Below are 15,026 nucleotides of genomic sequence, written 5' to 3'. Positions count from 1 at the left end.
AAAAAAAAAAAAAAAAAAGATTACAAGGCCGAGCATGGTGGCTCACGCTTATAATCCTAGCCCTCTGGGAGGCCAAGGTGGACGAATCATTTGAGCTCAGGAGTTTGAGACCAGTCTGAGCAAGAGTGAGAGACCCTGTCTCTACTAAAACTAGAAAAAACTAGTCAGGCATTATGGCAAGTGCCTGTAGTCCCAGCTACTTGGGAGACCAAGGCAAGAGGATTGCTTGAGCCCAGTTTGAGGTGAGGTATCACACCACAGCACTGTAGGATGAGGGTGATAAAGTGAGACTGTCTTAAATAAGATCAAGAATACAAGGTTAGACTCAGCGCCTGTAGCTCAGTGGCTAGGGCACCAGCCACATACACCAGAACTGGCGGGTTCAAATCCAGCCCAGGCCTGCCAAACAGCAATGACAATTACAACCAAAAAATAGCTGGGTGTTATGGCAGGCGCCTGTAGTCCCAGCTACTTGGGCAGCTGAGGCAAGAGAATTGCTTAAACCCAAGAGATTGAGGTTGCTGTGAGCTGTGACACCATGGCACTCTACCCAGGGCAACAGCTTAAGACAGTGTCTCAAAAAAAAAAAACAACCAAGGTTAGAGCAGGCAAAATTACTTCTCCACTCCCCATCTCTTTCAGCTGTGTTCGCTTCAAACATGTGTGCCCCTGCCCTAGTGTAGGTTAAAGGTAAGGCCAAAAACCAGATTAGCTTCATAATCTATAAGACTTACCTTTGACTCCTATATGTGTATATAGTTTATGTGCTTGAGCTTATAAAATGCCTGCATGAAGAATGTAACTTCTAGCCTGAGCAAAGTGAGACTATATCTCTACTAAAGATAGAAAAACTAGCTGGGTGCTATGACAAGCATCTATTGTCCCGGCACTTGGAGGCTGATGTAGGAGGTTTGCCTGAACCCAAGAGTTTGAAGTTTCTGTGAGCTAAGCTGATGCCATGGCACTCTAACCTAGGCAGCAGAGTGAGATTTTTGTCTCCATAAGAAACAAAAACTGAATGAAAGCCTCTCTTGCCCCACACCTTGCGATCATTCCCACCTCATCCCAGGATTCCAGGGAGCAGCAGGCAGAAACCCAAATAAAGATGATGGTGATCATAGTTATTAAAAAAAAAAAAGGATATAACTGGATAGGCTATACAAGTAATTAGAAACTACACTATAACTGGAAACACTGGTTACTTTACATAAGAGAACTGTTTGTCTAGGTAGGAGGAAGACTTCACTGTATACTTAGTTATTTGAATTTTGAAAATATTAAGGAATTTAAATGCTCCTGGATGAAGGCTTATCAGAAACAACCAAGATCATGTAAATTTAACCAACAGGATCATTTTCTTTCTCATTTACTTGCCTCTAAATTTAGACCAAAGTAGAGACAGCTTCCATGTGCTTTGGGTAAAAATCAAAAATCTTTAATTTTTGGTAAAGCCACCAAGATAACTTGGATTTATTCTTTTGTCCTTTTCAGAATAATATGACCAGGTTACCTTTATTTGATATAGGTCATGGTTCTACATAAAATAGGATGCCACCTTCCAAGTAGTTGCCAGTACAAATCTGTTCTTTGCACACACAAAACAATTACGGGTTTTTGTTTTTGTTTTTGACAGTCTCATTTTGTCGCCCTCAGTAGAGTGCTATGTCATCATAGCTCATAGCACCCTCAAACTCTTGGGGTCAAATGATTCTCTTACCTCATCCTCCAAGTAGCTGGTATTATAGGCGCCTGCCACAATGCCCAGCTGTTTTTCAGAGATGAGGTCTCGCTCTGGCTCATGCTCATCTTGAACCTGGAACTCAGGCAGTCCACCCTCTCAGCCTCCCAGAGTGCTAGGATTACAGATGTGAACTACTGCACCCAGCCCAACAATCATTTATTTATTTATCTAGTAGTTGCTACAATATAGCAGTGAATAAAATAAAATTCCTTTATTGGAAGGAGACCAAATTTGAGCAAACAGATAAATATATATAATATAATATCATGATGACAAATGCTGCAAAGAAAAATAAAGCAGGTCACAAAAATAATACTGGGCAAAGTGGGGAGATCTTGGAGATAAGTAGTCATGGAAGGCTTTTCTGGGAAGGAGACATTGAACAAAGAGCTGCGTGGATGGGATTGAACTGAAGGAGGAGTATTCCTAAGGAGAAGATATGATAAATGCAGAGGCTTTGGTTGGCATAGTCAAAAAACAGTAAAGATGTGAGTATGTCTGAAGCCTAATTAAGAGGGGGAGAGCAAAAGTATATGAGATTCAAGAGGCAGCCAGGGGCAGATCACATAGGACTTTGTATTATACTGTACTTTAATTCTAAGTGTGATGCTAGCTGAGCAGGAGAATGACTCAATCAGATTTATGTTTTAAGAGGATCTCTGGATTATGTGCCACCCCTGGTTTCATAGAGTACCAAATATACTCCATATAGAGAGATTATAGAAATGAACGTAAACAATGAAGAAATTCTATTGATTGACCAGGTAAGAATAATAAGCTTATTAAATGTATTTTTATTCTCTTGCAGATTCTGCAGAAGGAGAGTTCAGTGCACTTTGTAGCTATCTATCTTTACCCACAAATTTGTTCCTGCTCTTCCAGGAGTATTGGGATACTGTACGGCCCTTGCTCCAGAGGTACTATGGGGTAAAATATCATTGGTGGGTTATTATATAGTTTGCGAATTTTAAATTACAATTACTTGCTAAGCTTTTAGATTGATTGGCATTGATTAAAGGGCAAAACAAAAGATTGCTAATTTATGTTCATACACTTAAGGTATGGAGATAAAACTAGCAGCCCCAGGGACCTGGAATTTCTGCTTGCTCTGCCATGACTACCATTCATTTTACTTATTTTACCCACACCTGGTTTCTCATACCAGTTGTAAAGGTGGGTTAGGAGAGAATGTTGCTAACAGGTATAAAGTCACGATTAAACATTAAAAGAACCGGGCACCTGTGGCTCAGTGGGTAGGCTGCTAGTCCTATATACCGAGGGTGGCGGGTTAGAACCCTGCTCTGACCAGCTAAAACAGCAGTGGCAACTGTAACAAAAATAGCCAGGTGTTGTGGCGGGCACCTGTAGTCCCAGCTACTTGGAAAGTTGAGGCAAGAGAATTGCTTAAGGCCAAGAGTTTGAGGTTGCTGTGAGCTGTGACAGCTTAAGACCTTGTCTCAAGTGAGAAGAAAAAAAAAAAAAAAGGCTTGGTGCCTGTAGCACAGTGGTTATGATACCAGCCACATACACTAAAGGTGGCAGGTTTGAGCCTAGACTAGGCCAGCTAAGTAAAAATGATAACTGCAACAAAAAAATAGTTGGGTATTGTGATAGGCACCTATAGTCCCAGCTACTTGGGAGGCTGAGGCAAGAGACTTGCTTAAGCCCAAGAATTTGAGGTTGCTGTGAGCTGTGATGCCATAGCACTCTACTGAGGGCAGCATAGTGAGACTCTGTCTCAAAAAAAAAAAAAAAAAAAAAATTTAAAAGAACCAGGCAGCACCTGTGGCTCAGTGGGTAGGGCATCAGCCCAATATACCAAGGGTGGCAGGTTCAAACACAGCCCCGCCCAGACTGCAACAAAAAAATAGCCGGGCTTGTGGTGGGTACCTGTAGTCTCAGCTACTTGGGAGGCTGAGGCAAGATAATTGCCTGAGCCCAGGAGTTGGATGTTGCTGTGAGCTGTGACGCCATGGCACTCTACTAAGGGTGATAAAGTGAGACTTTGTCTCTTAAAAAAAAAAATTAGGGCGGTGCCTGTGGCTCAAAGGAGTAGGGCGAGGTGGTGAGTTCAAACCAAGCCCTGGCCAAAAACTGAAAGAAAAAAAAAATTTTTTTTTAAATTACCAGAAAACTGCAAATCAAAACCACCCTGGGATACCATCTAATCCCAGTGAGAATAGCCCGCATCACAAAGTCTCAAAGCTGCAGATGCTGGCATGGTTGTGGAGAGAAGGGAACACTTTTAACTGCTGGTGGGACTGCAAACTAATACAACCCTTTTGGAAGGGAATATGGAGACTCCTCGAAGAACTCAAACTAGATCTCCCATTCGATCCTGCAATCCCATTATTGGGCATCTACCCAGAAAAACAAAAAATCATTTTATCATAAGGACATTTGCACTACACTGTTTATTGCAGCTCAATTTGCAATTGCCAAATTGTGGAAGCAACCTAAATGCCCACCAATCCAGGAATGGATTAACAAGCTGTGGTGTATGTATACCATGGAATACTATATAGCCACTAAAAATGATGGTGACTTTACATCTTTTGTGTTAATTTTGGATGGAGTTGAAATACATTCTTCTTAATAAAGCATCACAAGAATGGAGAAGCAAGAATCCAATGTACTCAATTCTGATATGAGGACAATTGATGCTAATACATGGTGGACGGAGGGGAAAGAGGGAAGAAGGGCTGGGGGTGTGGAGCCACAGTGTGTAACACACCTTTTGGGGGCAGAACACTATTAATAGATGGACTTTACCCAGCAAACGCAAGCAGTGTAACCTGGCTCATTGTACCCTGAATGATTCCCCAACAATTAAAAACAAAAAATTAAAAGAACCCACATTGGAGCTGTATCCAGAGCAGGAACACTTCTCACATGGTAGCACACATCTCAGGAGGTGACTGAGGAGAGAAGGTCATGTGGTAGATCCAAGATGTATCAGTTAAACTTCACAGAGAGAAATGTGTGCTTTCATAAAAACTTTCCACACCATTATTCACCAGCCCTCCTGGTCATGTCAACCCTTCTAACCTCTAGTCTCCTTACTCTGTCTTTGCACCGTTTCCCATCATGTTTATAATCACTTCTCACTACGTTACTCTTACTTGATTTTCCCCAAGATTTCCGTCAGTCTCCATACTTTTCTGCCTCTTTCTTTCTCCTTTTTCCGTAATCATTATCTTTTTCTCCACATGCCCAGGTGAGGATTTGTGTGAATGTCGGCCTCTGTCTCCTGCCACCTTTCCTGTGCACTAGGTTCTCTGGGTCAGATTCTTTTCTCTTCTTCCTCATTTCTCATGAGATATTCTGATCTCTAGTGTGGTCAAAATGAATTGTTTTTTAAAAATCACTATTATGCTTTGTGTTGTGCATAATCACAGTAGGTTTGCTAATTTTGCTTGTATATTCTTGGAATAGGTAGGTTTTAAACTTGTTACTCTAGTTTAGTCAAGTACTAAAACTTCAAACTTTGAAAGTAAAAGTCCTTGCCTTTTGTACCATTCCTGGCCCTGCTTGCTTGCCTCATAGTCTTTCCTCTTCTGTCTCTGCTCTGTATTGCAGGGAAATGACCCTTCACAGGCCATATTTCCTTATCTCCCTTATCAGCTGGCTTCTGCCCAGGTTTAGCCAGTGGGAGGCACTGGCAGGATTTTGGAGGCCAGGAAGAAAGGAAAAGCCTGAGTATTCAAGCTACCTCTCTCTGCCTTGCAGGGCATCTCTGGCAGTGGTTGTGACTTTCCTATGGCTCTAGTTCCTATCAGATAAGCCTGTGATTCCAGTATCCCACTGGTGACTCTAGCCCCTGGGTTCCAATAATATTGTTTCCTTTTGTTCTTCCAGCCTGGGGGAGTGGTGATCTTGAGATTGCCTTGCATTTTTGTCTCATGTTTGGCTTCTCAGCACCCCTGTTACTTTTATTGCCACTTCCTGGGAAATTCTCTCTTGTAAACTTGAACTGGTTTCTGTTTTTTAGCAAGAACAAAATTAATTAATAAGAGAGGGAAAAAATAGACACAAAAAAGAAAAGGAGGCGAAAGGGGCATGATGTAAGGTAAATATAGAAGGGGAACACAGAAAGGGCAGAAATAATTGGAGAGAATGGCTCATTGACAAATATTATTCTGAAACTGACTATCTGCTTTTTCTCTTGGCTTCACATACAGATGGTGCACAGATCACGCCTTACTAAACTGTTTGAAGCAAAAAAGCACTGTGGTCAGGTTGGTTTTACTACTTAATCCTTTTACCCCCATCCGCAAATTGTGTTTCCTGAAGTAGTTAGTTGAGCATGCTTTCTAGTTTGTCTTCTTTATACTCACTCAGTACATTTCTGTTAGGTCTTTGCCAGAAATCAGATTCTCCCTACAACTGTTTTTCTGTTAGAATGACTATCATTTGCCTCTTAACTTGATAGAAGCCCCCAGCTCCTCTTCGGAAGCCCCTAGCTCCTCTTCAGCTGGTGTATGCCTATCACAAGGCAAAGGAGGGCTGGGCGCAGTAGCTCACACCTGTAATCTCAGCACTTTGGGATGCCTAGGGGGGCATCGGTTGAGCTCAGGAGTTCAAGACGAGGGTGAGCAAGAGTGAAACTCCATCACTACTAAAAATAGAAAAGGTAGCTGGGCATTGTGGTGGGTGCCTATAGTCCCAGCTACTTGGGATGCTGAGGCAGAGAGATGACTTCAGTCCAAGAGTCTGAGGTTGCTGTCAGCTAGGATGATACCAGAGTACCCTAGCTAGGGGCAATAGAGTGAAACTCTGTCTCAAAATAAATAAATAAATAAAAATCTGTGTTTGCTCAGTAAATGGTATGACCAGTACCTTAGCTAGGGGCAATAGAGTAAAACTCTGTCTCAAAATAAATAAATAAAAATCTGAGTTTGCTCAGTAAATGGTATGACCAGTACCCTAGCTAGGGGCAATAGAGTAAAACTCTGTCTCAAAATAAATAAATAAATAAAAATCTGAGTTTGCTCAGTAAATGGTATGACCATATATGGTGGCTCACACCTGTAATCCTACCACACTGGGAGGCTAAAGGGATAGAACCAGTTGATCTCAGGAGTTTGAAACCAGCCTTGGCAAAAGTGATACCCCAACTCTACCAAAAGTAGAAAAAATTAGCCAGGCATGATGGTGTGTGCCTGTAGTCTCAGCTACTCTGGAGTTTGAGGCAGGAGGATCGCTTGAGCCCAGGAGTTGCAGTAAGCTGTGATGATGCTACTGCATTCTAGTGTTGGTAACAAAAGCAAAACTTTGTCTCAAAAAAAAAAAAAAAGTATAGTTGCCCTAAATACAGGCAGACAATGTATTGAAGATGAAGGAAAGAACTATGGAATTTAAATTGATTGGAGTTTGAGGAAAGAATTTCCCATATTCATATGATCTTTTATCATCTCAGGTGTGGCGGGAATGAATAACATTTGCAAGTATATGTGTTAAGTACTAAGTGTATTATGTTTCACTTCAGTGTCTCATTCAGTATTCAACAGCTCTGTAAGTTTGGGTCGTTTGAGTCCTTGATACTAATATTCATATTAACATTTATTTAATCAGTGTGAGCCTTTTAATCATTTAATTCAATATTTCTCCGTTTTCCCTGAGAATCTGTTATTAAATTGATGCTGTGCTCTTTTTTTTTTTTTAATTAAGTCAAATACACGGCTTGGCACCTGTGGCTCAAGTGGCTAAGGCACCAGCCACATACACCTAAGGTGGAGGGTTCGAATCCAGCCCGGGCCTGCCAAAACAATAATAACGGCTGCAACCAAAAAATAGCCGGGCGTTGTGGCGGGCGCCTGTTGTCCCAGCTACTTGGGAGGCGGAGGCAGGAGACTCGCTTGAGCCCAGGAGTTGGAGGTTGCTGTGAGCTGTGAGGCCATGGCACTCTACCCAGGGGGACAGCTTGAGGCTTTGTCTCCAAAAAAAAAAAAAAAAAGTCAAATACACATAAATCATGAATATATTTATGCATATTTGGGGTACAATGTGTTGGGGGTTTTTTATACAGTCTGACATGGTTACATCAAACCAATCAACAAAGCTTTTACCTCATTTACCTGATTATTGTGTTAAGATATTTTGATGCTCTTGACTGAAATATATTTATCCCTCATTTACAAATATCAAGTGTCAGAGAGTTTAGGGTACTAGAACAGTTAAGTCTTAGGAAACAGTCATAATTAAGTTTTTTGTTGTTGTTGATAGTATTCTTTTATTCTTTTTTTTAATTAAATGATAGCTGTGTACATCAATGCAATCATGTGTACAGTGTGGTGTTTTCATACACAATTTGAAATATTTTCATCAAACTGGTTAACATAGCCTTTATGTCATTTTCTTCGTTATCGATCCACAAATGGATCAATAAATTGTGGTACATGTACACCATGGAATACTATGCAGCCATAAAGAAAGATGGAGACTTTACCTCTTTCATGTTTACATAATTAAGTTTGAAAAGGAAGACAGCTAATGAAAGCTTTGAAATCTTAAGCTGGGAGAAGTTTAGATTTTATTTAGTTAATAGTGGGAATTACTTTGAATTGAAAATAAAGATCCTTTTATTATTTTTAAGCCATTTTTCTTTCCATCTTCTTGATCAATATTTGATTTTGGCCTGTTTACCCCAAAATAAAATTGCCTTTTAAATTATGTTTCTAGGTACCCTAGAAAAAGAAATAGTTTGATAGAGCTTCCTGATGACTATAGTTGCCTCCTAAATCAAGCTTCTCATTTCAGGTAAGAAGTGTGAGTGTGTGTGTATGATTTTATCTTAAATCTTTTTCTGAACTTGTACTTGGTATACACCACTAACAATTTTACTTTTAAGCGACCATTGGGCATTTTTTATAATGGTGATTGTCATTTTTTTAAATTGAGGTGTACCACATAACGTACAATAATAACCGTGTACAACTTAGTGGTATTTAGTGTATTCACAATGCTGTGCAACCACCGCCTCTCTAGTTTCAACATTTTCATTGCCCTACTGAAAAAAAAAATCTCTTCCATTCCCCTCATCTTCTATCTGCTGATGTCCTACAGTCTACTGTCTGTCTCTATGAATTTTCCTATTCCGGATATATTATGAGAAAGGAATCTTACTAATTGTAACTTTTATATCTGGCTTCTTTCAGTTAGCATGTTTTTGAGATTTATCCCAGTTGTAGCATGTATCAATACTTTGTTCTCACCAGCAATATATGAGGACTCCTGTTTGTTCACATCTTTACCAGCCTCTCAGTGATAAACACACAACTCTTTTGCCCTGCATAAGCAAGCCACACAAGGAAAAAAAGCAGCATCCCTATGGCTACCAGCCAAGGGGCTTGAGGGATAGAGAATCATAGTCACTAAACAAAATGCCAAAAGTCACCAAAATTTACCAGCCTCTTCCTTTATCAAGCACCCCCTGGATGCTATATTTCACTACTCTCTAAAATTCCAAAATAGTTGCTTTAGACAGTTCTTGCAGCTCAATAGTTGTTTTATTAGAGGGACCAATTTCTGGAGCTTCCTACACTTCCATCCTGTATGATTTAAATCCTCAGTTTTTTTAAGCTACAAGAACCCATTTTTCAAGCAAAATTTTATGTAGAAGCTCATTATAACAGGAAAATAAGTAATAGCATCATGACTCAGGTTCACCCCTAGATCCTGGGAGTGGCACACATCACTTTAGGCTTTTTTGCCACCAGTGATTCTCTCCCACCTTAATCAGAACCACCCTGAAGCAGTGGTTCTCACACTTTGTTTTTATCTCCCTCACCCTTTTCACTGATCATTTCTAGTGGACAAAGAATTGGATGATTGCAAAGACTGGTAAGAAGCAAAATAAGTTACAATATACAGTTACTCAATATTAACATCATATGTAAATCACCTATTAGTTACTTTTATAAGGGAAAAACATAAGAAACATAAACATGTTTCTATATAATAAAATAATATCCTGTAAGTTAAAAATAATTTTTATTATACTTATATTGCCATAATATGATGTAAGTTATTTGAATAGTATAAATTCATGACCAGCACACCACCAATGAAATGTCACTCATGTGACATATAATTCATGAGGAAATATACTCATGTCTGCTAGCCATTGGGATGTGAATATCTCATATTTGAACCACAATGCATTATGTCTTGAAAATAATAAGCCCTTGCGCGGTGCGTATGGCTCAAAGGAGTAGGGCCCCGGCCCCATATGCCAGAAGTGGCGAGTTCAAGCCCAGCCCCAGCCAAAAAACTGCAAAAAAAGAAAATAATAAGCCCAAACTCCTTGATGCATTTATGTATCCTGGACACTCAAGTGGTATCACATCACCTCCCATAGCAAACCACACTGATAATGATGATGTGGAAGTAGTAATTTGTAATTAAAGGACAAGAACCTCAGCAGGCTGAAAATCAAAGCCTGTTCAAGACTTTAATGATTATTTTTTGATGATAAAACGTCCTTTTTCCAAATTGAAAGAATCCAAGGCTTTAGTAACATCTAAATAGATAATATATCTTCTATAATTACAATATGGAAATGTCTTATGAACAAAATAGATAAATTTTTTTTGGCAAATGCTTGGGGAAGAATGATATCAGTCAAGTTCATCCAAAGTTTTAAGCAGGAGCATCTACACAGCCAAGGCATGGTCAGTGGTTGGGGATGGAGGTAACTATATCCAAAATCCCTGCATACTTTTGGTTTCTTCTTTTAGTGCCTGATTAACCACTTGGTGCTGCCAGTTTTCCTTAAATTCTTCAGATTCAATTTTTAATTTCCCTACATTGCCCCACAGCCTCCTGAAATGTCAGTGACTGATAGCTGTAGCTTGAAGAAACTTTTCTTTGGGAATTTAGGTCAGTTTGAGCTCCTCCTCAGTCTGGAAGATAAACTTCCACTTAACAGAGTGAAGAAGAGGCAACCATGGATCCCGCTGATCAGAGACACTGCTACTCCCCAGGCTCCTCGCTGCCATGCCCTGCCTAGGCAACCCACTGCCTGAAGGCGCTATCTCAAAACATAAACTTACATTTTGTTTTGAAGTTACTAGTTAGGCCACATGTGATGTCTGACGCCTATAATCCTAGCACTCTGGGAGGCCAAGGCAGGTGGATTGCCTGAGCTCACAGGTTTGTGACCAGCTGAGCCAGAGTGAGACCTTGTCTCTAAAAAATAGCCTACTGTTGTGGCAGGCACCTGTAGTCCCAGCTATTTTAAAGGCTGAGGCAAGAGAAGCACTTGCGCCCAAGAGTTTGAGGTTGCTGTGTGCAATGACACCGCGGCACTCTACGAGGGCAACAAACTAAGACTCTGTCTCTAAAAAAAAAAATAAAGTTACTAGTTAGTAACTCTAATTCACTGTCTTGGCATAGCAATCCTTAGTCACATGTTAAATAACTTGCTGTCACTTGAAGGAAACAGAGAAAAAGATTAGGATCATTTTGAGGTCTGAAGACCTCTCAGAGCAGTTCTCACTCTGAGAATCACTGCCCTGCAGGATGACTAACGAAATTTTCTTTTTAGGCATAACCATTGCTTTAAGCCATGAAGGCAGGGGGATTAACTGGCCCAGTAGGGGCTTGAGAGCTCACACTTCAGCTTCTTTTACCAGATAAAAGTGAACTTGATGTTGTAGACCCCTTTCTAGTCAGCCAACTAAAAGAATGGTTAAGTCACTTTACCTTTCAACCCTCAAAAAATGAGCTAGATAATTTCAAAGATTGGCTCTAGCTCTAAATTCAATGATTGTCCTGATCTTAGGGCTGCATTGCTACTACAGAAGCCTAGTGAGTTAAGTCTTATCTTCCTTAAAGAGTATCAGATTTTTGGTACCTAGGGGTACCGGAGAAAAGTGTTAGTATTTAATGACAGTGAATATCCTCCTGGATAATATTACTACTTAATTGCTTTCACATGAGAATAAAGATTAAGTGGCCCGGCACTGTGGCTCATGCTAGTAATCCTAGCATTCTGGAAGGCTAAGGTAGGTGGAATGCTTGAGCTCAGGAGTTCGAGACCAGCCTGAGCAAGAACAAGACACCATCTCTACTAAAAATAGAAAAACTACCTGGGTGTTGTGGTGGATGCCTGTCGTTGCAGCTACTCAGGAGGACTGAGGCAACAGGATTGCTCAAGTGCAAGAGTTTGAGATTGCTATGAGCTATGATGCTATAGCACTCGACCCAGGGTGACAGTAAGATTCTGTCTCAAGAAAAAAAAGAATAAAGATAAGTCCCATGATCTCTTCCAGTTTTATTGTCACTACAACTTCCATTTAGACTGAACCATCCCTGGTGTTGGGAGGGTGGCTGTTCTGTTACTGTACCTTAGGCAACTTGCCCCCTTTTCCTCTGTGGGATGGCTGATGACTCAAACTCAGCCGTCCTATACTTAAGGTAAAAGATGATGTTGGCTTTACCCAAAAAGGGTTGTAATTGTGTTTAGTGCCACCCCCAAGAAGTATAAGTATTCCCCACAGGTACAGGAAACAGGAATGGAGTGCCTCTTCATAGATACCCTCTGCTCTCTGGGTTTTTTAAATCTTGCCTGAGAAACTGGGGATTGGAGAATAAACTGTCAGTGCCCTAGTGGAGATTCTTTTTGTTGTTCTTTATTCTGACCCTAATGTGGGCCTAGCCTAGTTGGATCTCTCCTCTGGTTGCATTTATTTTTTACTGCCCAAATTAAGGAATTCTTGATGTTTACCATTGTGTACATTATAAACCAGAGATAGGTAGAGCATGGGAACCTCCTTTTAAAAAATCATTGTCTCGGCTCAGCACCCATCGCTCAGTGGTTAGGGCACCCTCCACGTACACCAGGACCTGCTACACAGCAATGATAACTACAACAGAAAAATAGCTGGGTGTTATGCCTCTAGTCCCAGCTACTTGGAAGGCTGAGGCAAGAGAATTGCTTAAGCCCAAGAGTTCGAGGTTGCTGTGAGCTGTGATGCTGCAGCACTCTACTGAGGGCAAAATAGTGAGACTGTCTCAAAAAAAAAAAAAAACAATCATTGTCTCCCTTTAGGGGGCATTAGAGCAAGCTTCCCACATACCACTATGTAAAATAGTCAGCTCTCAGTATACTATGACTTGGTTCAAGGAAGTCAATGCTGTCACTTTTTCTTTTCTTTTCTTTCTTTTTTTTTTTTTTTTGAGACAGAGCCTCAAGCTGTCCCCCTGGGTAGAGTGCCATGGCATTACAGCTCACAGCAACCTCCAACTCCTGGGCTCAAGCGAGTCTCCTGCCTCCGCCTCCAAAGTAGCTGGGACCACAGGCACCCGCCACAACGCCAGGCTATTTTTTGGTTGCAGAAATCGTTGTTTGGCGGGTCTGGGCTGGATTCGAACCCGCCACCTTAGGTGTATGTGGCTGGCACCTTAGCCACTTGAGCCACAGGTGCCGAGCCACTTTTTCTTTTCTAGGACTTGCTATGATTTCCAGATGGAAGAGCGGGCTACCTCAAAGGCTACAGTCTTTCAACCCTAAAGATCTCAGTATTTCAAAGAAATGGAGGGAATGTGTTTAGATCTGTATTACAATAATCTTTTTGTTGTTTTCTTGTCTTTTCTTCTAACCTCCCTAGACAGAATCTTGATCTTCTCCTAGACTAGAGTGCAGTGATGTCAGCCTAGGTCACTGCAACGTCATACTCCAAGCCTCAAGCAATCTTCCTGCCTCAGCTTCCTGAGTAGCTGGGACTATAGGTGTTCACACCATACGTAGCTAATTCTTTAGGTTTTTTGTTGTTATTGGTTTATTTTTAGGGATGAGGTCTTGCTATGTTACTCAGACTTGTCTCAAACTCCTGGCCTCAAGCAGTCTTCTTATCTCAGTGTCCCAAAGTGCTAGGATTATAGGTATGAGCCACTATGTCCAGGCTCCAGTTTTTTTTTAATAGGCGCACACCTACAAGATCATATTCCTTCCACACTGAGGACACAAGATTGACTAAACCAATACAGGAGAGGCAGTTGATTGTAAATTGGGCATGTCAGATGAAGACTGGCTTTCTTTTTTTTTTTTTTTTTCCAGACAGAGTCTCACTTTGTCACCATTGATAGAGTTCAATGGCATCATAGCTTACTGCAACCTCAAACTCTCGGACTTAAGCAATTCTCTTAAGTAGCTGGGACTATAGGCACCCGCCACAATGCCCAGCTATTTTTAGAGATGAGGTCTCTTGCTGTGGCTCAGGCTGGTCTTGAACCTATGAGCTCAGGCAGTCCACCTGCCTTGGCCTCCCAACTGTTGGGATTATAGGTGTGAACCATTGCACCCTGCTGAAGACTAGCTTTTTTAAATGAATCTCATCTCAATGAATATTTAATCATCATACTTTATGAGAATTATCAGGACAACATGCATATAATAATAGATTTTCTTACTATGCATTAATGAGAAGATTTTTCATTAACTCCTCTTGGGGGCAGTATTAAAGAGGAATCATCTAATTAAATGTCTTCCTTATATTTAGAGGTTTCTTTGCTGGAAAAGGGCCAGTGGGAAAATAACATATTTTATTTCTAACCAAATGTATGGTGCTTTTTTTGTTTTTTTTCCCCCCAATACTGAATGTTTTCTTCTCTTTTGAGGTGCCCGCGGTCTGCAGATGATGAGCGAAAACATCCTGTCCTCTGTCTTTTCTGTGGGGCTATACTATGTTCTCAGAACATTTGCTGTCAAGAAATCGTTAATGGGGAAGAGGTTGGAGCTTGCATTTTTCATGCACTTCACTGTGGAGCTGGAGTCTGCATATTCCTAAAGTGAGTCGCGAGTGTTCTGGAAGCTGTATAATGAACGTAGGGAATCTGGATCCAATCTGGAGGCCAGTATGTTGATAAGAAATGATCAATCAGAAGTTAGAGAATAGGCTGGGCATGGCGGCTCATACCTATAATCCTAGCACTTTGGCAGGCCAAGACAGGTGGATCACCTTAGCTCAGAAGTTCAAGACCACCCTGGGCAAGAGTGAGACCCCATCTCTACTACAAAAACTATCCAGACATGGCTCAGTACCCATAGCTCAGTGGGTAGAGGCAGGCGGATTAGAACCCAGCCTGGGCCTGCTAAACAACAATGACAACTGCAACAAAAATATAGCCAGGCGTTGTGGCAGGTGCCTGTTGTCCCAGCTACTTGGGAGGCTGAGGCAAGAGACTCGCTTAAGCCCAAGAGTTGGAGGTTGCTATGAACTGTGACACCAAGAGTTCACAATTCTACCAAGAACAACATAGTGAGATTCTGTCTCCATTAAAA

General features: G+C 41.0%; 1 protein-coding gene across 1 annotated transcript in view; it reads left to right on the top strand.

Annotated features, from left to right (window-relative positions):
- Nucleotides 1–15,026, top strand: part of UBR1 (ubiquitin protein ligase E3 component n-recognin 1) — a 137,337-nt gene that overhangs the window by 114,343 nt on the left and 7,968 nt on the right. The window contains exons 42-45 of the mRNA XM_023514258.1: nt 2,550–2,658; nt 5,923–5,979; nt 8,423–8,500; nt 14,363–14,533. Of these exons, the coding sequence (XP_023370026.1) occupies nt 2,550–2,658; nt 5,923–5,979; nt 8,423–8,500; nt 14,363–14,533 (415 nt within the window). The remainder of the gene's footprint in view (nt 1–2,549; nt 2,659–5,922; nt 5,980–8,422; nt 8,501–14,362; nt 14,534–15,026) is intronic.

The sequence above is a fragment of the Otolemur garnettii genome, unplaced genomic scaffold, assembly GCF_000181295.1.
Source record: "Otolemur garnettii isolate 467f Iridium unplaced genomic scaffold, OtoGar3 scaffold00050, whole genome shotgun sequence".
NCBI classification, from domain to species: domain Eukaryota; kingdom Metazoa; phylum Chordata; class Mammalia; order Primates; family Galagidae; genus Otolemur; species Otolemur garnettii.
Note: the sequence above shows the minus strand (reverse complement) of the source record. Positions and strands in the feature narration are given on the sequence as shown.